General features: G+C 46.1%; 1 protein-coding gene across 3 annotated transcripts in view; it reads left to right on the forward strand.

Moving 5' to 3' along the window:
* FAM234B (family with sequence similarity 234 member B) overlaps window positions 1-24,915 on the forward strand; it is a 70,238-nt gene that overhangs the window by 38,567 nt on the left and 6,756 nt on the right. For all 3 annotated transcript variants that reach the window (XM_075321896.1, XM_075321895.1, XM_075321894.1), the window contains 7 exons: window positions 4,947-5,042; window positions 7,309-7,491; window positions 11,774-11,904; window positions 12,700-12,847; window positions 22,378-22,519; window positions 23,098-23,241; window positions 24,394-24,475. In XM_075321896.1, the coding sequence (XP_075178011.1) occupies window positions 4,947-5,042; window positions 7,309-7,491; window positions 11,774-11,904; window positions 12,700-12,847; window positions 22,378-22,519; window positions 23,098-23,241; window positions 24,394-24,475 (926 nt within the window). The remainder of the gene's footprint in view (window positions 1-4,946; window positions 5,043-7,308; window positions 7,492-11,773; window positions 11,905-12,699; window positions 12,848-22,377; window positions 22,520-23,097; window positions 23,242-24,393; window positions 24,476-24,915) is intronic.

Genomic DNA, 24,915 nt, shown 5'->3' on the forward strand with positions numbered 1-24,915 from the left:
GGTCCGTTCTTCCGCCAGAATTCTGCGGCTCTCAGATTGACGGCGTGGCTCTTGAGTCCTGGATCCTGACGGCTTCAGGCATTCCCTCTGAGGTCATCTCCACTATGACTCAGGCTCGGAAGTCTTCCTCGGCCAAGATTTACCACAGGACTTGGAGGATTTTCCTGTCCTGGTGTCGCTCTTCCGACCATGCTCCTTGGCCGTTCTCCTTGCCGACCATCCTGTCTTTTCTACAGTCCGGTCTACAGCTAGGACTGTCCCTCAATTCCCTCAAGGGACAGGTGTCGGCTCTGTCGGTATTGTTCCAGCGGCGTATCGCCCGACTGGCTCAGGTGCGCACCTTCATGCAGGGCGCATCTCACATCATTCCTTCTTACCGGCGGCCCTTGGATCCCTGGGACCTTAATCTGGTCCTCACGGCCTTACAGAAACCCCCCTTTGAGCCTCTCAGGGAGGTTCCTTTGTTTAGACTTTCACAGAAAGTTGTTTTTCTAGTAGCCATAACTTCTCTCAGGAGAGTTTCTGATTTGGCTGCGCTCTCTTCGGAATCCCCCTTTTTGGTGTTTCACCAAGACAAGGTGGTTCTTCGTCCGACTCCGGACTTTCTCCCTAAGGTGGTGTCTCCTTTACACCTTAACCAGGACATTTCATTGCCTTCTCTTTGTCCGGCCCCTGTGCATCGCTTTGAGAAGGCGTTGCATTCCTTAGATTTGGTGCGGGCGCTCCGAATCTACAGTTAGGTCCAGAAATATTTGGACAGTGACACAATTTTCGCGAGTTGGGCTCTGCATGCCACCACATTGAATTTGAAATGAAACCTCTACAACAGAATTCAAGTGCAGATTGTAACGTTTAATTTGAAGGTTTGAACAAAAATATCTGATAGAAATTGTAGGAATTGTACACATTTCTTTACAAACACTCCACATTTTAGGAGGTCAAAAGTAATTGGACAAATAAACCAAACCCAAACAAAATATTTTTATTTTCAATATTTTGTTGCGAATCCTTTGGAGGCAATCACTGCCTTAAGTCTGGAACCCATGGACATCACCAAAAGCTGGGTTTCCTCCTTCTTAATGCTTTTCCAGGCCTTTACAGCCGCAGCCTTCAGGTCTTGCTTGTTTGTGGGTCTTTCCGTCTTTAGTCTGGATTTGAGCAAGTGAAATGCATGCTCAATTGGGTTAAGATCTGGTGATTGACTTGGCCATTGCAGAATGTTCCACTTTTTTGAACTCATGAACTCCTGGGTAGCTTTGGCTGTATGCTTAGGGTCATTGTCTATCTGTACTATGAAGTGCCGTCCGATCAACTTTGCGGCATTTGGCTGAATCTGGGCTGAAAGTATATCCCGGTACACTTCAGAATTCATCCGGCTACTCTTGTCTGCTGTTATGTCATCAATAAACACAAGTGACCCAGTGCCATTGAAAGCCATGCATATGCCCATGCCATCACGTTGCCTCCGCCATGTTTTACAGAGGATGTGGTGTGCCTTGGATCATGTGCCGTTCCCTTTCTTCTCCAAACTTTTTTCTTCCCATCATTCTGGTACAGGTTGATCTTTGTCTCATCTGTCCATAGAATACTTTTCCAGAACTGAGCTGGCTTCATGAGGTGTTTTTCAGCAAATTTAACTCTGGCCTGTCTATTTTTGGAATTGATGAATGGTTTGCATCTAGATGTGAACCCTTTGTATTTACTTTCTTGGAGTCTTCTCTTTACTGTTGACTTAGAGACAGATACACCTACTTCACTGAGAGTGTTCTGGACTTCAGTTGATGTTGTGAACGGGTTCTTCTTCACCAAAGAAAGTATGCGGCGATCATCCACCACTGTTGTCATCCGTGGACGCCCAGGCCTTTTTGAGTTCCCAAGCTCACCAGTCAATTCCTTTTTTCTCAGAATGTACCCGACTGTTGATTTTGCTACTCCAAGCATGTCTGCTATCTCTCTGATGGATTTTTTCTTTTTTTTCAGCCTCAGGATGTTCTGCTTCACCTCAATTGAGAGTTCCTTAGACCGCATGTTGTCTGGTCACAGCAACAGCTTCCAAATGCAAAACCACACACCTGTAATCAACCCCAGACCTTTTAACTACTTCATTGATTACAGGTTAACGAGGGAGACGCCTTCAGAGTTAATTGTAGCCCTTAGAGTCCCTTGTCCAATTACTTTTGGTCCCTTGAAAAAGAGGAGGCTATGCATTACAGAGCTATGATTCCTAAACCCTTTCTCCGATTTGGATGTGAAAACTCTCATATTGCAGCTGGGAGTGTGCACTTTCAGCCCATATTATATATATAATTGTATTTCTGAACATGTTTTTGTAAACAGCTAAAATAACAAAACTTGTGTCACTGTCCAAATATTTCTGGACCTAACTGTATGTGTCACGCACCGCCGTTTTTAGGCGGTGCACCTCACTTTTTGTGCTAACCACTGGTCAGCGCAAGGGTCTCGCTGCTTCTAAACCGACCCTAGCTCGTTGGATCAGGTCGGCTATCACCGATGCCTACCAGTGTTCTCAGGTGCCTCCTCCGCCAGGGATTAAGGCGCACTCAACCAGAGCTGTCGGTGCCTCCTGGGCTTTCAGGCACCAGGCTACGGCTCAGCAGGTTTGTCAGGCTGCCACGTGGTCCAGTCTGCACACTTTTTCGAAGCACTACCAAGTGCATGCTCATGCTTCGGCAGATGCGAGTTTGGGCAGATGCATTCTTCAGGCGGCTGTCGCCCATTTGTGAAGTTAGGTTTTGCCTACTTCTCAGTTTGGTTTATTTCCCACCCATGGACTGCTTTGGAACGTCCCATGGTCTGGGTCTCCCATAAGGAACGATGAAGAAAAAGAGAATTTTGTTTACTTACCGTAAATTCTTTTTCTTATAGTTCCGACATGGGAGACCCAGCACCCTCCCTGTTGCCTGTTGGCAGTTTTTTGTTCCGTGTGTTTCACCGGCTGTTGTTAGTAGACAGAGTTCCGGTCTTTCCGAGTTTTACTCTATCTCTACTTATGGGTGGATGTCCTCCTTCAGCTTTTGCACTGAACTGGTTAGATTGTCATCCAGGGGGTGTATATAGCCCGGAGGGAGGAGCTACACGTTTGAGTGTAGTACTTTGTGTGTCCTCCGGAGGCAGAAGCTATACACCCATGGTCTGGGTCTCCCATGTCGGAACTATAAGAAAAAGAATTTACGGTAAGTAAACAAAATTCTCTTTATATATATATATATAGATATATATATATATCTCATGTTGGCCTTTTTTCTCAAATCCAATAGTTCTTATATTGTGTTTTGTTGTTTCTTTTGAGAGGACACTTTTTTACATTGGAGACAAATCTCCCAGCAGTACCCTATCTTTCCAGTCACAAAATTACAAGTGAGAGACGTGAGGGTCCACAAAGTTGTAAATGCTGATAAGTCTATCGCAGCCTTCCTCCATACCCTGCCTGTAAGCCAACATAAGCTTTTAATGGCTGCTTGAAATCTGCTCTTATTTTGTAGTGCTGTCATAAGTAGGTGTAAATGCAGAAAAAGACTGCCATAAAAAGACATCATTAAAGGGAACCTGTCAGGTCCAGTTGTCACCCAGAACCCTAATCCCTGCCTACCCGTCCCTGTATAAGAGATCTTAAGATAAATTATTTCTAAAGATCCTTTATGATATGCTAATGAGGCCAAGGACTAGTCACAAGGGTGTTAGTTTCCCTGACTAGTCCGCCCTCTTAGCATGGTAGCACACTCACAGGGACATGATAACATGCTATTCAATGCCCACTGCCCAGCATCCTCATCGGCAGTGACGCGCGTATCTGTGTCCATTGTCACCGCTTCAGGACGCTGGGCATAGGGTCAGTTGCACATGATGATAATGATGATAAGTCCCCGGCACTTCCGGTCATGCGCACTACACCAGTTTGAAGCCAGGATGCGTACACCCGACGTCATAGTGCACATGATCAGAAGTTCAGGGGTCATGTGTCCTTAGCCAAAATAAAGCTTCGGGCACAATTGCAGCAGGTGAGCGCAACCATGCCTTTGACTCTGCGCATTCATTAGCATGTTAGTACTGTAGTAAGTGCTACAACATCATGTCCTCAATACATCTGTTACAATAAAGTGAACAATGCCTTTAAAGGGAACCTGTCACCAGTTTTTTAGTGTATGAGCTAATACCACCACCTTCCTTGGCACCTATGTTGCATTCTAAAAAGTGGTATATTATGCCCTGATCCCCCTGAAAGTCCCCCCCCAAATCTTTTTGAATAGCATCCACACTGTATGCGAATGTGACCAGTCCGGTCCAATGAGCGTCATTTCAGCGGCTCCTGTCCTGCCTCTTCATTGGTAATCGCCGTTCTCCCAATGTGATTGATGTGGATGATGCGTCCTGTGTCATCCACATAGCCAGACATAATCTCACGCCTGCGCAAGGAGATCGCGGTTCGCGCAGGCGCACTTTGCTTTGCCCTGCTGCGGGATGCTGCTGACGCATGCACAGTTAGGTTTCCGCAGGGCAAAGCAAAGTGTCTACTATTGATCTGCTTCTTTTCTGAAGTGTGCAATGCTTTGTATACTGTAAATATTCCATAGGATTTCCTATAGTAACTAATGCTGACAGATGGGAAAAATAGCACAGAAGAGACCTTCCCTCCATTCTGAGAAAGCAGAAAATGCAGCTTTGGCCGCAGTTATTTTTACCTTGTCCCCTCAGGTCTAGAATGACAGCGAACTGGTTAATGTGCATTTAAAGGTAGGATGAGTGTTTCCTTCAGGCCAAAGCTGCGGTTATCGCTTTATTCCTGGGAGGTCAATTTATTTTTCCAGTAGTAATAATATGTTAGTGTAATACGCATAATCATATAACATTTATATTGTCACAGATACCTTTTCGGTACAAAAAAAATGTTTTTCTTTGTTATTAACATGCACTGTTGTGTTTTCTAGAATTTTCCTCACCTCTGGAGCTCTTTGATGTAAATCAGGATGGTGTACCGGACGTACTGCTGACATTCTTGTCTTCCAGGATAAACGCGTCACAGGGTAAGATGATATCGGCCGTCTCAATAATGGGTTTATTCCAACAAGAAGTCCCTGCTGTAAGGTAAAATGCCATATTGGGGTTATCCTACCATCATTTATCGCCTATCAAAAAAGTATATTATAAATGCATAATTGCTGGTTCCAAGTACTGGGAACCCAACAGTCCCATATCCTGTGTGTGAATGGAGCAGTAGTGTGTGTGTGTGTGTGTGTGTGTGTGTGTGTGTGTGTGTGTGACCAACAATCCATTCACTGTCTACGAGAGTGGTGATTCCACATGCACACTCCTACTATAGAAATTATTAGAGCATGTGCAGTACCACTCCATTCACACAGGTGACACTAGGTCCATATTGTTATCCCTTCGTTTATCATACATTTGTCACTTACCTTGTGGAGAAGTGATAAATACTGTCTGATGGATAACCCCTTTAAATAAAATAAATGGCTGACTAGTGTAAGACATGGTTGACTCAAGCTTTCTAGGGCGGGAGCAGCTATTTGAAGGGACAGATAGACGAGAGACTCTGGCTGACATGAATATGTGACGCCCTGGACTAGCCAGGTAGTCACAGACATAACATCACACACACCCCCTCCCCTGGACAGTCCATACCAGTCAAACAAAACCCTTGTTGCCTCCCTCCAGGGTCTGATGTCCACACCAGGTGGGGCGGAGCCAGGCGGTTGGCCCCACCCACTGAGGAGTTCACAGGCCTGGAGGCGGGAAAAGTGAGAGATTGTAGTTTTGGAGGCGAAAGTGTGAGGTCGGAGACTGTGTGTGTCTGGGTCGGAGCCCAGGCACAGTCAGCAAGGTTGGCAGATGGTGGTGGCCGTCTGCAGGCGTTAGCGGATCGCTGCGGAACCGTAGAACCGGGGTCGGGCGGTGGCCCGCCGGTCACGAACCGGGAAGCGGAGTGAAGCTAAGCACAAAGGCAGGGTCATCGGACCCCGACTAGGCTTGGAGCCCCCGACAAAGGTCAAATCCGAGAGTGACCGGAACCCCAGGGGTTTCCTAACACCCAAGACCCGACAAAAGGCAACAGTCCACACCGTGAGGATACACAGCCACCGCCACAGGCTAGAGATCCAAGGGCCAGCGCCTGCGGGCAAAACGGGCTCCTTCGGTACCTATACACCGGGGAGCAGACTACCGTTGGGAAACCATCGGAGTCAACACACTCTACACAGGTGCAGGGAAAAACAGCCACCATCAACCTGTCCGGGGAGAGCAAAGACACTGCAGCCGGCTGCGGGACCCGTCCATCCAGCCGTTTGGTTTACCAGAGACTCTGTGAATTTGTGCCTGAGTGAGTACCACAGTGCCATCCGGCACCGCGCTGCCCCTGCAACTCTGCAGCCCAGCCATTCAGCCTCCCCGTACCACAACCGGGCCCCGGGATCACCAACCCCTACCCACGGAGGGGACAACATCCTAGCTGCTCCCTGCCATCGCTCCCGGGATTCCCGTCATCAGCAGCGGTGGGGCCCATTATCACCACAACCCGTGGGTGGCGTCACGAACTATCTCACAAAACAAACCACCCCCTTTTCACTCGTGGACGAGGAGCGCTGCTCGAGTCCCCGGGTCCGGCCCACCGCTCGAGCCACCGAGCAGCAGCAGAAGTCCCCGGACCCGAGCGTGGTGAGCGCGCCCCTCCGCCTGCGACAAATATACTTCGAAATGGGCATATGGGCAATGTTTTTTAGGTGAAGCCACCACTGTAAATGTATTTAAAGAAGCACTCCATTCAAAATCATTATCCTCTTAATATTATTTTAATAATGCAATCATCATATTATATAGCACTGTATACTTACAATTGCTCAATTTGTACTTCTACCCAGGTAATTCTTCTCTTTTCCATTAGATCCATGGCATGATTAAAAAGAGACACTGAATCCTTCTAAGCTCTGTATAGAAACAGGAAGTCTATTTTTCCCTATGTGAGTCAGCATTAGAATTTCAAAGTGTTTTCAGTGACTTAGATTTGTATTTCTATTGATGACTCTTGCAGGGAAAAGATACTTTCTGTTTCTACATTGAGCTTAGAAGGATTTGGCTAGTCTGTTTTTAATCACATGATGTCATAGACCTAAGGGAAAACAGAAGAATTAACTGGGTAGAAAGGCAAAATGAGCAATTATACATATGCAATGCTTTATAATATGATGATTGCAATATATTAAGAGGAGAAAAACTTTGATGGAAGTGCTTCTTTAAACACTTCTTTATATAGTCCTTTTTCTTTTATTTATTTTGCAGATGTTGTGAAGCAGCGCCCTTTCCTTTCTGTCCTCTCTGGTACTAGTGGGAGTGTCGTGTGGAGCAGACACACTCAGGAGAATCTCCGCAGTATTCAGTGTGGACAACTGGTCATAAAACAAAATGACACATGTCTTCTTACTGGAACGTACAAACTGCTAAGCTTGATCACTGCATCCACAGGTAATGTTGCTGTAAGATTGCAATCTAGGTAGCAGAACTGAGTCTTGTAAGACTCCTAAATTATATCCACTTACTGAAACTTAAAATAGAGAATAGAAAAAAATAAAATTAACGAAATGTCATTGCAAATAGTTTCCTAAATACATTTAATTAGCAAATTGCAATTATTTTTGTCTAAGGAGGTAATCGCTATAGAATTAAAATGACCGCTTCTTTGTTACACTGACAGAAACCTGTCCTAGGATGGTGGGACAGATGCCTGTGGGCATGTGTAGAAGTTCCGCTGCTATGACCTGGGGATAATGATTATCTGTTAGCAGGATTTTACTACTCAAATTATTTATATGCAACTGTATCACTTTGAAACACAAGTCCAGCAATACCTTCACATGGCCTGTAAGTCATGGCCATCTCTATGTATTTTGAGACTGGTAACAGGATCAGGACTAGAGTCTCTCATTGTCATCTGAGACTCTACATATTAAACGTGTTTTATTTCTTTGGGTGTGGCAAGGGTTAATGTCAGTTTTCCTTACCAGCAGCTTCTGACTCCTGGTCAGGTTTTTCTGGTGTGGGACCACTCCCAGTCCCTTTATACAGTGCCAATTATTCTCTTTGCCATTTTGATTCTGGGCCTGGAGGTGGAAGGAGCTGAGCTGCTGGAGTCCTTGCTGTTGGTTGTGGTGTAGACTGCAGTACTGGTGTCTGACTGCAGCCTAGTTGTTGGGGTTACTTTGTTGTTGTTTCCTCCTTGTCTGTCTTACCTTCCCTTGGTTCCCCCTTGTTTGTCTTACCTTCCCTTGGTGTTTTGTTTTAGTTCAGTGATGGGACTAATGATCCTTACTTTCCCACTCACTAGCCAGGGCTTACTGCAGGGTCCCTTAGAGCTTCAAGTTCTCGCTCGGTGACAGGTGAGGAACCTGTATAGTGACTGGCTAGGAGTGCAGGGTAAAGTTGTAGGTAAGTGGAGGAGGTGTCCATCTGCCCTCTTACTAGCATTAGGGCCCACTGTTGTGATAGTGTCCATGGTGTACCCCTTGTTTGTCTTGGTAAAACCCCTGTTTGTTTTCTGGTTTTCCTCCCTAAGTTCGTGGTGTACAAATCAGTATAACCTTGGACCAAAATTTATGAACTGATTCTGGGTCTACTGACGTCACATCCTCAGCACCCGCATACAGATATATGAGACTGAGACACTTTGGTTAGGAGACCTGCGGCCTGCGGACCTGGGGTCAGTCTGTGCACTTTCCGTGCTTACACTAATTTGGGTGGACATCATAATTCGACCTAATTCTTAATATCAGCACAAAATCACTAATATGGCATTGCTTGGAAAGAGCGCTATATCAATACTTTGAATTACGTTTTAACAAATAACATGTTCTGATTTCTACAAGAGGTAATAGGAGAAAATGGGCCCAACCATTTGTTACCGAATTTCTCCTGAATTCCTTCAAAAGAAGTGGTAAAAATTATGACATGCAGGACTTTTCCTTCCATTCTGGCAATAAACAGCAAATGTAAACCAGATCCCATATAAATTAATGAAGCCCCTGGGTATCCATTTGAGACAGAACTGTACATGACTTTAATTGCTTTTATCCGGTCACGTTTTGTGTTCTAAAGAGAACAGACAAACGGAAAAGATAAATAGATGTGAACAGCATAAAGCTGCCCATACTATTTACACTAGTGTCGGACGAACCCACCAATATAGTGGTAAGGATGCGGCATGTCTGATTTTGTTCTCTAAGGCCCCTTCACATGTCCGTGATTCCGGTACCTATGATGTCCGTTTTCACACGTGTCGGAGACTCGGACATATGCTGACCCATTAAAATCAATAGGTCTGCACACACATCTGTGTTTATTCATGGACGTGTGTCCGTGTGGCGCACTTGCGTGTCCATGTGTTCCGAAGACAAGTCCGTTTTTCTTTGGCAGCACTGATATCACACGAACAACACACTGATGTGATTCCTGTGACATCAGTGTGACATGTACCAGAGAAAACACGTGTCTTTTAAATAAAATGATTTTCTACACTCACCAGTCTCCAGCGCTGCCGTTTTCGACGCTGCTGTCACTTGCTTCCAGTCCCGCTCATTATGCTTATGAATATTCACTGCACTGCGGACCCGGAAGCAGCAGCGTGGGAGACTGCAACACCAGGGACTACAGCACCGGGCACAGGTGAGAAAGAAGTTTCTGCTCTCCGTGTGCCATCACAGATAGCACACAGCGAACACACATATGCCAAAATCACGGCAAACGGATGGCCATACGCACCTTCAACACGGTCCATGCAAAACATATGTATGTTTCACAGATGTGTGAAGAGTGCCTAAGAGATAAACCGCCATTAGAAATGTCTGGCAGTACTTCTCTCATAAAGAACACAGCATCGCTCAGTTAATCCAAGGGACCAGAAGAAATGACATTGCGCGCCATTTATAGCCTGTGGCCAGAGCTCCCCCACCCCTGTTTTATAGTGTCAGGGAGCTCTAGTTAATTAGTGTGTAATTTGTTTAATTAAAAATTCCAACTGTCCTGTTAGTTTGGAGGGGCAGAGCTATCCCCCCCCATTGTTGTACTGGTGTTAGGAAAGATTAACACTAGAAATCTCTGCTTCTAATGATCGTAAGTATCCAATAGAAGGGCAAGCTGCATAAGAAAATGAACAGTTGTTGGTCTTGAAGTCCGGTTGTTCATAGTAATGCACACTGTTGAGTATTAGTGCTTTGCATTGTTTTCTAATACCTAGGATAAGAACAATGAGCAAATATACTGCTGTAATTGAATGAATAAATAAATAGAAATAGTACATGTAAATAACATAGAGCACTTGAAACTATTTAGATTTACAAAAGCGCAAAAGCCATCCCAACGCAACAAGGTGTACCAAATCGGGAAGGTCCCTAACTCTTGTAGTCACTCAAACTAGATGGGGGCAGAGAGAGCATAAGCTAGACCTGACTATTTCAGATCTGCATGTGGAAAGCTATATAGACAAGATTTATAGCCAAAAAGGGGGACTCACACCCCTATACGTGCAAAGTACAAGGGTCTAAGGCAAACCGAAGAAATAGGGTGGCACACATGTTGGTATAAGTGCAATTCTTATGTGCATAAGTATTCCAACACAGGTAAAAGGGGAAATAAAGCCAATCTCAATGGAGCGACACCTGCACCCTACTGGTTCCTGTTCAGACTAATATCCCTAGCTGCACAGCTCCTAGTGGCACCTGCACAGGCTGGAATATCTGGAATGTCTGCCTAAAAGGCTGTTGAGTTGCTCCTCATACCTCTTGAGGAACCAGAGGGGCAGTTGCTATGCACTATAAATCAAGGTAGGAAAAGCATTCAGAGATAGGCAGGAACCCAAGATGAGGAAACCTAAAACAAGTATACAAGTGGAAGAGGTGAATTAGCAAAGGCGAGCTAGGGAAGCCTCCTGCAAACCCAACAGTAAACAAGAAAAAGCTGTAGCTAAGATAAATGAGAAAGTATAGATCAATACCAAACTGGTCTCTGTCTAACAGACAAATCCCTAACAGCGGGGCTGGAACGCCTTAGCAGAGTTCACATAGGAATATAGCCAGCAGAGTAGGCTAGTATCATTAGAGTAGAAGTAGCCCCACCTGAGCTGTGATAGGACAGAGACTATAAGCAAGTGAGAAATCTCTGATAACCGCAAACAAAAGGAAGAGAAACGCAAAAACCTCAGCATTGTGTCAGAAATGCTGCATCCAGTAATCTAGGTGATGCATTGTTGGATTCAGAATCTCCTTGCCTACATCTCGCTGCTCTCAGATGAGGTAGCAAAAATCTGCTGACAGTATTACATATAAATAACATAGATTATCTGCTGACACATGGAGAGGTGACAAGATAGGGACCATCATGGTTGGGTACAACTAGTTGTGGTGAGATGGCTTTTATGCTTTTTTGATCAACTAAATACTCTATTATTGACATGTACTATTTACTTACTGCAGGGTATTTTCTCATTGTTTATGTCATGGGCTTTGTCTGTTAATGGCCACAATGTGAAGGTGTACCCATACATTGCACTTATACCAACAGGTGTGTCGCACCTTTTCCTCAGTTTTGTTGCTTTCTACTGCTTGCATGATGAACACCGTAATATATCTCTCTCGGATATTCTGTTCATACAATGGGAATTTGTACTAGTATGATAGAATAATGAACACAGCAACCCTATCTAGTGAATGAGATTTGTGCCCATAAATAATGCTTTCTGTTTGTGTTTTTTCTCAAGGGGAATCTTTATGGACCATGAGTCTCAATCATGTGTCAAGTGGAACAGTAGCCGCCCCGGCTGTAATTCTGCCAGATCTAGACGATGACTTTACAAATGACTTGCTTGTTCTTACCATTGGAGAAAGTCAAGTAAGTGCATAAACTACTAGGGTATTTGGAGCTACATCATTTCCAAAATTCTCAAGGGATTGTTTACATTTTGTTTAACGTTTTCTTAAAGTGTGGTGGAAATCTCAGTAATTTGTAACATAGTCATTGTTTTTTTTTCTGTCCTGATTATCCACTTTGGCCAACCAAACTGATAACGGCAAATACCTGGGAAAGAGGTTGGGTAGATGTGATGTGCTGGGACCTGTAGCTCCAAAGATGCACACCTTGGACTGACCACCTTGAGGTTATCCTAATGGCAGATTCACTGTTAAGGCTTTCATATACATTAGACAAAAGTTAGGCAGCCAGCTGATTTCTGTAGAATTGGCTGACAATCTAATGTGTATGGGGGATCCCAACTCTCCCTTTATAGATGAAGCCAGAGGGGCAAAGAATCCATCCTTTTGATTTTCTGGAGGAGTCCAGAAGCACCTTACTCCACTCCCCCATAGAAAATGCATGAGGGCTCAGCTGAGCTGGACGTTCATGTGTATGGTGGAGTTAGGAGAGACCTTTGTTGGCTGAAAAGTGTTAACCCTACAGTTACCTAAGGTGTATGGGCACATTTAGGATCTATTCACATGTCAGTGCTTCACTACAGGTTTGTAAAAAGTGCACAGCAAAAGCTCTACGCCACTGCAACATGTGAAAATAGCCTACATTTCTGTCTTTACTGTAGATGTTCTCATTAGACAAGTGCAGAACTACAGTACATTGACTGAAGGCTATGCTATAACTAAGACCGTGTCTAACGTGATCACATTTCCTCTGCAGCCAGATCTCGGATTTCTCTTGGTCTCGGGTCGTACTGGCAATCCATTGGGTGCTATTGTGAAATATAGCATCATGGGAGAAGGAAAACTTTTGGGACCTCAGGCGTACTACACAAGCCAGGGGGCTATTTATATTCTTTTTGGCTTTGGTAAGGGTCTTCATTATGTTATGTGAATGGTATCATATATATGTGGATCTGAAGACGCATTGAATGTTAGTTTAGTACAGATTAAACCTGACCCGTAATGAATCTGTATGTTTAAGCTTTGTATTATCTAAAACTGGATTGTCAGATTACTAAAAAGAATTATACTAAAATTCAGCAAAATGACTACTAATAACTTAAGTCACCCACCTCCTTATATATATTACTCAGCCAAAAACATCATTTTCAGATGATGATGATGCCAGGGAGAGAAGGACTGGGCACTATGAGTTTGGCACTATGTCTAATCCTTTAGATCTCCTTGAAGATAATTTGCTAAAAAGGGGTCTGGCAGGAGTGGACCATACACAAGCCATGACATGTGGGTATAGGAGAGTCCGGCCAAATAGTTGTCAATGGACAAAGCTTTTGGCCAAAGGCTGTCTGATGCCTTTGCCCACCTTTATCAAACCTTCAGACAAATTCCTACTGGGAAGCCACATGCCACCCCAGGCACAAATTGTTTATTTGGGCATACAAGGGATAATGGACTTTGGTATAGTCAGCAAACCTCATCTACATTAAACTTTCACGTACCTATTACCTACAGACTCTCACATTGGTAACTTATAGTTTCAATTCCACATAATAAGGAAGAATTAAACACAGGTGTCAGACAAAAACCAATAGACAATAAGTGATACCAACGCGTTTCACCTTCCAATCAAGAATGGTTCAAAAGGAAATCCCAAAATAGTTAATGTCATAATATGTGATGGGAGGCATGACTTTGAGTTTCTTTGCAGAGTAAATCTTCATCATGCCACCGCTCTATCCAACACTCCTGAACCCTAAGACGCGTCATTGCTATTGTAATTAAAATTGTAATCCAGAAACAAAATTAGTGACATTTCGATCAACAAGACTTTCCTCAGAGTAGATATTGTGTTACATAAAGGGGAAAAAAACAGAAGAAAGACAAAATTACAAATCTGAGTGTGTGATACAATGTATAAGAAAATATATATATATATATATATATATATATATATATATATATATATATATATATATATATATTGGTCAAACCATATTATACATGATGGAGGTCAAATTGTATAAGGAGAAGAAAAATCAGAAAACACATAAAAATTCAATGAGTATACATAATGGTTCCTTTTTATAAACAAGCGATTGACTAAAAGACCTGTAAAAGCGTACAAATAGCATTGGACACGGGGTGGTATCCTATGCTGGCACCATATATCTTACACAGAGTGACGTATATTCATGTTACATATCATTCTTATTATTATTTGGAATGCTGAACAATCTGTGAATTTGTACAATTGTTGTGTGAACACAATTGTTGGTGTCAGTAGATCAATATTGCTTAATGTAGTTTTCATAATATCTGTTTAATCAGCAGGAGATTAATTAGACTATTTGGCATGCTGCCAGATACTCCTCCATATTCATGAGCTCTGTATAACCCGGTCCCCACCACTGATTGTCAGCTCTGTGTACACTTTATATGGGTAGAAAACTACCAATCAGTGATGTGGACAGGGTTATGGAGCTCCACATCCAAACAACTGCTAGATTTGTAGTGGAGAAAACAGGTCAGTATTTTATCAAAATGACAGCAAGCAGCTCAGTAAGTGACACATTGCTGCAATCAGGGTCTCTGTATCTACATTATGCTGCTCTCAGATGGAGCAACAAAAATCTGGTGACAGATTCCCTTTAACCCCTTACCAACATAGGACATACTGGTATGTACTATGTTGGCTCCCGAGCTCACACGCAGAGCCCGCATCTTTCCCTGTACATGTCGTTGGCTGATCTGATCAGCTGACATGTGCCTCTAACAACAGCGGATGGATCTGTCAATCCCTGATAGTGAGATTTAGGCTCCCTGCTGGCGTGTCTTATCATTCCCCACTCCCATTGGTGCTCCTGTGACATGATTGTGGGGCGCCAATGGGTTGTTATGAGAGCCGGGGGTTAGCTGGTGACCCTTGTGTCTGATATGATGAACTTCCTGTTAATGCCAGCTGTGAGCCAGCGTTCACAGGAGATTGTGATTTCTGCTGTACAGAAGATGCCCTGCTCTGTACAACACAAGTGATCAGACAATTACATCTTAAAGTCCTCATAGGGGGACTAGTAAAAACAATAAAAAGTGGAAAAGAAAATTTTAGAAAAATTCTGAACAAAATAAAACGTCAAGTCTCCCTCCTTTTTGCCCCATTGAAAATAAATAAATAAATTTAAAAAGATACTTATTTGTTATCGCCACCTGAAGAAATGCCTGATCTATCAAAATATAATGTTAATAATAATAATAATTAATAAATAAATCTGATCAGTAAAGGGCTTAATGAGTAAAAAAAAATCAAAACTACAAAAATTATTTTTTCTTTATCGTTCCTTCCATGGGAGACCCAAACCATGGGGTGTATAGCTAGCGCCTCCGGAGGACACACAAAGTACTACACTCAAACGTGTAGCTCCTCCCTCCGGGCTATATACACTCCCTGGATGACAATCTATCCAGTTCAATACTTTGTGTTTCAGGAGGAACACACACTTGCATTCTCTGATATTTTTTTCTCATTTTTATTTTTTTTAAAGATTTGGAGGAAAAGCGGGTCCAGTCTGGACTCCCGGCATGTCCCTTCACACCCCACTCTGTCGGCGGTGCTGTTAAGGTTGACTTTATAAGGCTGGAGCCTTCACATGCCGCGCTCCTTCACATCCTCTAAGAGGCTCTGGGTTGAAGTGGGAGCCTCCACGGTCCTCTATGCTTGCAGACGACCGGTCTCCATCCGCAGCCCTGTCTGGTCCCTGCTGGAAGGAGCATTTACCCCCCTCTCCAGGGACATGGCCCTGCGTCTCAAAGCTAAGTATAGAGACGTTTTTTCAGGGGTCCCGGGTACTTTTATTAGGGGGACAGTATGTGTTTTTAACGGTACTGTACTTTCCGGCCGATTCTGGGGATTTCCCCTAAGAACCGCGCCGAAGGTGCCTGCTCGTCGGCCGCATTATTAAATCTAGGCCCCGGCTTCTGTTTGGGCCTAGTTTCGGTTTCGGCTTCTATGCATGTTTTGCATACAGCGCCGCCCACCGCCCGGCCAGCAGAGGGGAGGGCACTCCTCCTTGGGGAGATGTCCCCTCCCCTGTATGTCGTCCTGTATCTCTCTGCCCTCCGTTTTTCCCGCTCTTGGGCTTATACACGCCCCCCCTCCTTCTCCCAGCTCCATTTTCTCAGCGTTCTTGCGCTAGAGGGAGCTGGATGCTGCAGCTGCATTCTATCAGGAAGGCTAACGCTTCACAGGGGAGCGGTGGAATCCGGAGGGCACACAGAGAGCACGGGCTGGTAAGCCACAACCTCTGGTTGTGGACTTTTATTACACTCTCAGGCATTCTACAGGAGTGTATTCTGGCTGCAGAGCCTCCACCATCAGCAGCATGTCTGTCACTAGGAGCAAGGCTGCAAACATGTATGCTATATGCACTGCTTGTAAGCTCATTCTGCCAGAGCCAAGCACATACCCACATTGTGATGCCTGTGCTAATATGGTTGTGTCTCAGCCTGGAGCCTCCGCAGGGGTCCCTCCGGCTGCTTTGGCCCCGGTGGCTGAACCCCCGGCTTGGGTAGCATCTTTTTCAAAAGCTCTTTCCAGGTCTTTTGCCGACTCCATGGGGCAGCTGTCCCAGACACTGCTGTCCATGCATCAGCCCCCTTCACAGGGTGGTTCGGCTGCTCCTAGCTCTGCAGAGCTCTCAGAGCATGTCCCAGGACCCCGTCCCCCTAAACGGAGACGCAGGGACCCTTCTCCCTCCTCTTCCCACGGCTCTGATTCACGTGCCGAGGTGCAGGGCGAGGAGGACTCGTTTACTGTGGGCTCAGACGCTACCTCTATGTACCCCATTGACTTGTCTGAGGGAGATGCGGATGTTAGTGACTTAATTGCGTCCATTAACTCCGTACTGAATCTCAACCCACTAGAGTCTGAGGAACAAGCCTCTCTGGTAGAGATACACCAGTTTACCTCACCTAAGAAAGCTAGGAGTACGTTTTTTAACCACTCCAGCTTTCAGGCCACTGTTACCAAACCCAGGGCCTGTCCTGACAAACGTTTTCCGAAGCGTAGTTCAGATGACCGTTTTCCTTTTCCACCAGAGGTGGTTAAAGAATGGGCTCAGTCCCCAAAGGTGGACCCTCCGGTGTCCAGAATCTCAGCCCGCACAGTCGTGGCTGTGGCTGATGGCACTTCTCTTAAGGATCCCACTGACCGCCAGGTTGACCTTTTGGCCAAGTCTGTATATGAGGCGGCTGGAGCCTCGTTCTCCCCGTCTTTTGCGGTAGTGTGGGCTCTCAAGGCAGTCTCTGCCTCTCTGGAGGAGATGCATTCCCTCAGCAGGGACTCTATGCCTGAGCTGGAGACCTTAACTTCTCGAGCTTCGGCTTTTGCATCCTACGCCATGTCTGCCATCCTGGAGGCTTCTCACCGCACTGCGGTGGCCTCCGCTAACTCCCTCGCGATCCGCAGGATCTTGTGGCTTCGAGAGTGGAAAGCAGACGCTTCCTCAAAAAAGTACCTTGCGAGTCTCCCTTTTGCTGGGTCCAGGCTGTTTGGGGAACAGCTGGATGACATAATCAAGGAGGCTACTGGCGGGAAGAGTACTTCCTTGCCTCAAACTAAGGCCAGGAAACCTGTCCATGGCAGGATCCAATCGAGGTTTCGTTCCTTTCGTTCCTCTAACTGGTCATCCTCGAAACCCTCGGCCGCGTCCACTACCGCAGCCAAGGATCGTAAACCAAACTGGCGCGCTAAGCCGCGTCCTCAAAAGACCGGAGGAGCCGCTGCCACTAAGGCGGCCTCCTCTTGACTACCTGGCTGCGCCAGCAACGTCCTTGGTCGGTGGCAGGCTCTCCCACTTTGGAGACGTGTGGTTCCAACACGTCACCGATCAGTGGGTGCGGGATATCATCTCCCACGGCTACAGGATAGAATTTTCTTCCAGCCCGCCAAACAGATTTTTTCTGTCCACACCCCCTTGCTCCAAGGCCGCCGCCTTCTCTCAGGCCGTGGCCTCCCTGCAGGCCAACGGGGTAACTGTTCCGGTTCCCGCCCGGGAACGGTTCAGCGGTTTCTACTCAAACCTCTTTCTAGTCCCCAAGAAGGACGGTTCCTTCCGGCCCATCCTGGACCTCAAGCTTCTCAACAAGCATATTCAGGTGCGGCACTTTCGCATGGAATCTCTGAGATCGGTCATTGCCTCAATGACCCAAGGAGATTTTCTGGCATCCATCGACATCAGAGATGCCTATCTGCATGTGCCCATTGCGGTCTCACACCAGCGTTGGCTACGCTTTGCAATCGGAGAGGAACATTTCCAGTTCGTGGCTCTTCCCTTTGGCTTAGCCACGGCCCCTCGGGTGTTCACCAAGGTCATGGCAGCAGTGGTTGCAGTCCTGCACCTCCAGGGATTGGCAGTGATTCCTTACCTGGACGACCTTCTAGTCAAGGCCTCATCCAGTGTAGACTGCCAGCGGAGTGTCTCTCTCACTGTCGCCACGCTAGTTCAGTTCGGGTGGCTTGTCAACCTGCCCAAGTCCACTCTGACCCCGACCCAGGTACTTTTGTACCTAGGGATGCAGTTCGAGACTCTGCCGGCACTTGTCAAGTTGCCCTTAGTCAAACAGCAGTCCCTTCGTCTGGCGGTGCGCTCTCTGCTGAGGCACCGCCGTCATTCCATCAGACACCTCATGCGGGTGCTGGGTCAGATGGTGGCGTCAATGGAAGCGGTTCCCTTTGCCCAGTTCCATCTGCGTCCCTTGCAGCTGGACATTCTCCGCTGTTGGGACAAGCGGATCTCTTCCTTGGACAGGCTGGTGGCTCTGTCTTCTCAGACCAGGAACTCCCTTCAGTGGTGGCTTCAGCCCCTCTCCCTGTCACAGGGACGCTCCTTCCTGACTCCGTCCTGGGTGATACTCACCACGGATGCCAGCCTCTCCGGTTGGGGAGCGGTATTTCTTCATCACCGAGCACAGGGCACTTGGACTCCGTCCGAATCAGCCCTCCCGATCAATGTGCTGGAGATCAGAGCTGTGTTTCTAGCTCTCCTAGACTTTCACCACCTGTTGGCGGGCAAGCACATTCGGGTTCAGTCGGACAACGCGACAGCGGTTGCCTACATCAATCACCAGGGCGGGACTCACAGCCGTCTGGCGATGTTGGAGGTTCAACGAATCCTTCAGTGGACGGAGGACTTCAAGTCCACCATATCTGCAGTCCACATCCCAGGCGTGGAAAACTGGGAGGCCGATTATCTCAGCCGTCAAACCGTGGACGGCGGCGAGTGGGCCCTGCATCCGTCAGTGTTCAGATCGATCTGCCGCAAGTGGGGCACTCCGGAAGTGGATCTGATGGCATCCCGGCACAACAACAAGGTTCCGGTTTACGTGGCTCGCTCCCACGATCCTCAGGCCTTCGCAGCAGACGCACTGGTTCAAGATTGGTCTCAGTTCTGTCTGGCCTATGTGTTTCCCCCTCTAGCGCTCTTGCCCAGGGTTCTGCGCAAGATCAGTACGGAGGGCCGTCGAGTCATACTCATTGCTCCGGATTGGCCCAGGCGAGCTTGGTACCCAGACCTGCTCCGCCTGTCCGTAGAGGTGCCGTGGCATCTCCCGGACCGCCCAGACCTTCTCTCTCAAGGTCCGTTCTTCCGCCAGAATTCTGCGGCTCTCAGATTGACGGCGTGGCTCTTGAGTCCTGGATCCTAACGGCTTCAGGCATTCCCCCTGAGGTCATCTCCACCATGACTCAGGCTCGGAAGTCTTCCTCGGCCAAGATTTACCACAGGACTTGGAGAATTTTCCTGTCCTGGTGTCGCTCTTCCGGCCATGCCCCTTGGCCGTTCTCCTTGCCGACCATCCTGTCTTTTCTACAGTCAGGTCTACAGTTAGGTCTGTCCCTCAATTCCCTCAAGGGACAGGTGTCGGCCTTGTCGGTATTGTTCCAGCGGCGTATCGCCCGACTGGCTCAGGTGCGCACCTTCATGCAGGGCGCATCTCACATCATCCCTCCTAAGGCTACTTTCACACATCTGGCTTGAGCCCTGCGGCTCAATCCGGCTGTGCAAGCTATGCAACGGATGCGGTGAAAACACCGCATCCTTTGCATAAGTTTTTCCCATGCGGCCCGCCCGGTTTTTGCCGCTTGCGGCATGCTACTGAGCATGCGCAGTGGCAAAAACCGCATGCGGCGGCCGGATGCGGTATTTGCCGCATCGCGCCGCATCCGGCCACCATAGGCATGCATTGAGAGATGCGCCGCATCGGCCGAATGCGGCGCGATGCGGTTTTTTTTGCCGCACGAAAAAACGTGCCAGGCAACGTTCCATCCGGCCGCCGCATCGGCTAAATCTGCCGCATGCGGCAAAAACCGGATGGAACGCAAGGCCATGCGGCACAATGCAGCACTAATTAAAGTCTATGCAGGAAAATCGCAACCGGCAGCAAAAAAAAACGGTTGCGATTTTCCTGCAAAGTGCCGGATTGTGCCGCAGAAGAAAAACCGGAGGTGTGAAAGTACCCTTACCGGCGGCCCTTGGATCCCTGGGACCTTAATCTGGTCCTCACGGCCTTACAGAAACCCCCCTTTGAGCCTCTCAGGGAGGTTCCCTTGTCTAGACTTTCACAGAAAGTTGTCTTTCTAGTAGCCATAACTTCTCTCAGGAGAGTTTCTGATTTGGCTGCGCTTTCTTCGGAATCCCCCTTTTTGGTGTTTCACCAAGACAAGGTGGTCCTTCGTCCGACTCCGGACTTTCTCCCTAAGGTGGTGTCTTCCTTCCACCTTAACCAGGACATTTCATTGCCCTCTCTTTGTCCGGCCCCTGTGCATCGCTTTGAGAAGGCGTTGCACACCTTGGATTTGGTGCGGGCGCTCCGAATCTATGTGTCACGCACCGGTGCACCTCACTTTTTGTGCTAACCACGGGTCAGCGCAAGGGTCTCGCTGCTTCTAAGCCGACCCTAGCTCGATGGATTAGGTCGGCTATCGCCGATGCCTACCAGTGTTCTCAGGTGCCTCCCCCGCCGGGGATTAAGGCGCATTCGACCAGAGCTGTCGGTGCCTCCTGGGCTTTCAGGCACCAGGCTACGGCTCAGCAGGTGTGTCAGGCTGCCACTTGGTCCAGTCTGCACACTTTTTCGAAGCACTACCAGGTGCATGCTCATGCTTCGGCAGATGCGAGCTTGGGCAGACGCATCCTTCAGGCGGCTGTCGCCCATTTGTGAAGTTAGGTTTTGCCTACTTCTCAGTTTGGTTTATTTCCCACCCATGGACTGCTTTGGAACGTCCCATGGTTTGGGTCTCCCATGGAAGGAACGATAAAGAAAAAGAGAATTTTGTTTACTTACCGTAAATTCTTTTTCTTGTAGTTCCGACATGGGAGACCCAGCACCCTCCCTGTTGCCTGTTGGCAGTTTTTTGTTCCGTGTGTTTCACCGGCTGTTGTTAGTAGACAGAGTTCTGGTTTTGCCGAGTTTTACTCTATCTCTACTTATGGGTGGATGTCCTCCTTCAGCTTTTGTACTGAACTGGATAGATTGTCATCCAGGGAGTGTATATAGCCCGGAGGGAGGAGCTACACGTTTGAGTGTAGTACTTTGTGTGTCCTCCGGAGGCGCTAGCTATACACCCCATGGTTTGGGTCTCCCATGTCGGAACTACAAGAAAAAGAATTTACGGTAAGTAAACAAAATTCTCTTTTTTTTGCTTACCAAAACATTGCAATAACAGGCGATCAAAACACAGCATCTACATTAAAATGGTATAATTAAAAATGTCAGCTCAGGACACAAATAATAAGCAACTACTGAGCCCCAGATCCCGAAAAAAAAAGAACGTTACGGGTCTTTGAAAATAGCACCAAAAGCGCTTTTTTTTTTTTTTTTTGACAGATTTATGATTTTTTTTTTCACTACTCAATTAAAAAATACTGTTTGGTATCTATGAAGTCGTACTGACCTGGGGAATCATAGTGCCAGGTAGGTTGTTCCATATAGTGAACATGGTAAATAACCCCCCTCACCCAAACAAAAATAAATCATGGAATTGAACTTTTTTTTGCAATTTTACCACACTTGAAATTTTTAACCAGTTTCCAGAACAATATGGAGTAGAATGAATGGGGTCATTCAAAAGTACAACTCATTCCATAAAAAAACACAGCCTCATATGGCTATATTGACGGAAAAACAAAAAAGTTATGGCTCTAGGATGAAAGGGAGGAAAAAACCAAAAACGGAAAATGGCCACTGCCTGAAGGGGTTAAAGCCTATATTGTAAATGATCATATATCTGTAAATTCCAGAGACTGTTCCTATTAGCTTTTTTGGATCACTTTTACTTATTTATTAGGGTTTCCACACCCGTTATTATTTGTGTGAGCTGGAGACATACTGACGGACATAACTATATTCAGCTGTCATTAATATCATTTGATATTCCTCTTAGGGAACATCCAGGCATTTGCATTACGAGATATATATGCACAGACTAAAATTGGAGGTAATTTCCCAAGTGCCCTTCAACGGATTGACCCCGACTGGGAAAAGAAAAGATCCGTCAATCATTCTAAACTCATTAATGTGTTCAGGTATCTACTTACATCATTTATTAGTCACATTTTCTCTATTCCATCACATAAGTAAATTACCAATTTTCCCTTTCACAAGTCATATGTGAAAACTGAAAGTGAAAAATGAAAGAGGACCTTTCACAATATTTTCCATGTCGAACTGGAGACGTGATGGAAGATTGGCGTTTATTTTGCTTCTCCATTGCAAAGATATGAGCAGTCAAAGTATTTGGCACCTAAGGTGTTAACTTTCTTGAGTTCTAGTTTTTATTGGATGAACCCTTTAAGCTTCCCACTGATTTTACGAATAGCTTAATGTTACCAAATCGATGTAGATTCAGTGATCAGTAGGCATCTGTCAAATAACATTCTGGAAACGTATATGAGATATGTGATAACTATGAATGTTCCTGATGGAGCAAGCTTCCACCCATTTCAGCCCGTCCATTTGGTTTTGTATTTGAGAGTTATTGGTTAGTTCTAGCTTATTTAGGATCTTGCATTAAGCCTGAATTGTCTTGTAAGTACGTCATTGCTGACAATATCAGGCCCAACATGGTGTCGTCCCTTGGGTAAGATTTCCTTGTTTTTCACAGTGCTGGAGTGGAGTTTCTTCAGACTGTTCCCGTCTATCTCAGTAACTTCAGTGATCTACTGGTGACCACGAAAGACTCCGTAGCTCTGCTGAGTGGACAAGATCTGGAGCAGAGATGGAGCATCAACCTGAACAATATTTACAGGTCTGTGGTAGAAAATTTGCAAATCTCTCCAAGTTTAGATTTTACACTTTATGATCTTTTGACTTATTTATACTATTTTTGTTTGGTTACTGGGTCTAACTTGGATACAAAGATACAAGAATGAATAGGTTGATACAAATAGGCGGTTGTTCTCCTGAAGCGGCTTTGCCAGCAGTCTTCTTGACGTTCTGAATGCGGTTCAGCTGCCCACGTCTTTCACTTTATACGTTCAAGTGTAGAGAGTGGGTGGATTCCCATCATAATGAGCATGACACTCCATGGTTTCTGACCCCAGAAGTGGTTAAAACCAGTAACAAAGGCTGAACCTGTGCACAGAAATGTCGTTTTTATGTTGTTGTGCATTATGTTCATTTTATAGGGCATTTTTTCAGGCGGATTCCACCCACCTAAGACAGCCATCATCTGCTGGCAGTGAGCCTGCTTCTAAGACAGGGACCAGACATGACATACTAGTACATCATATGTCAGAAAGGGGTTAACAGAGCGGAGGAAGTCACTGCCAGACACTACTGATGGGGGTTGGTTTTGTCTTCTGTTGAGGTGTCTTCCATTAGCCCCAATTACTATCATGAATGAGGAATGTTATTGAAACTTTTGAAACCAAAAATAAATTCGATAAAAAAAGTCCATTAAAGGTTTTTTTTTGTTTTTTCTTTTCATTTAAGCCTTACGTGACTGAGATAGTAATAACTCTGTCTAGGCTCCAATCCTTGACAGTGGAGCTAAGGAAATGGGCCAGCGGCTGAGCTGGTTATTTTTTGCTAGATTAAATATATATTGGATCAGTCATATCCCCAAATTGTAGATGTGGCCCCATGGACAGCTCTGTGTACTTGTCTGGCTAGTGGACTGGTGCTGGAGCTACTGGCATTCACTAGTCTAGAGTAGCCTAGTCGGTAAATCGGAGCACTAGGACAGGGCTAACATTGGTGCTCCACACGGGCAGCACACTGACCATGAATGCGTTGGGTGAACCCCATCTCCCATTCATTTTTCTGCAAGTTACAAAAATGACGTAGCTCATCCGCTGTCAGCTGAGTGATGTTAGTGGGATCAGAATCTGTTGACTAGTGTAATATATCATTAAATGGTATGGCACAGTGTAAACTAAATTCTTATATCTTCCATCAGCCATCCAAAGCCGGGGTACTTTAACAGTGATGGAAGCTTGGATTTCTTCATACAAATTCAGAGCAATGCCACTGAGAAAAAGGTAAGTGTGAGACCCCTAGAAGTGTCTACAGACCTTACTGCATAATGGCCGGTTTTATCATTGTTCTGGAGGAGGACGTGAAAGGAAACCATTGTCTGCCCTCTCATTCAATAAAGCAGATCTGTCTGTCAGCTTAATATACCACTGTCACGCTGAGCACAGCGCAACACAAGAGTAACAATAGGAATGGAAGGCCCTGACGATCGGGTGATGGATGAGGGGACACCTTCTGCAACTCACCTGAGTCTGTACCCTATGCTCTCTAATGTCCTCATACGGTTCCTTCCCCCCAATCGCCGCGAGAACACTACTCTCACCATTATAAGAACATAAGGTAAGGGAGACAGACAAAGGGGAAAATAGACACAAAAAAACAACCCACTCCAAGCTCCTCGAATGCAGTTAAACACCACAGTTGCAATAGTCACGACTCCTCAGCT

Source organism: Anomaloglossus baeobatrachus, chromosome 8 (genome assembly GCF_048569485.1).
Source record: "Anomaloglossus baeobatrachus isolate aAnoBae1 chromosome 8, aAnoBae1.hap1, whole genome shotgun sequence".
In the NCBI taxonomy this organism is placed as follows: Eukaryota; Metazoa; Chordata; class Amphibia; order Anura; family Aromobatidae; genus Anomaloglossus; species Anomaloglossus baeobatrachus.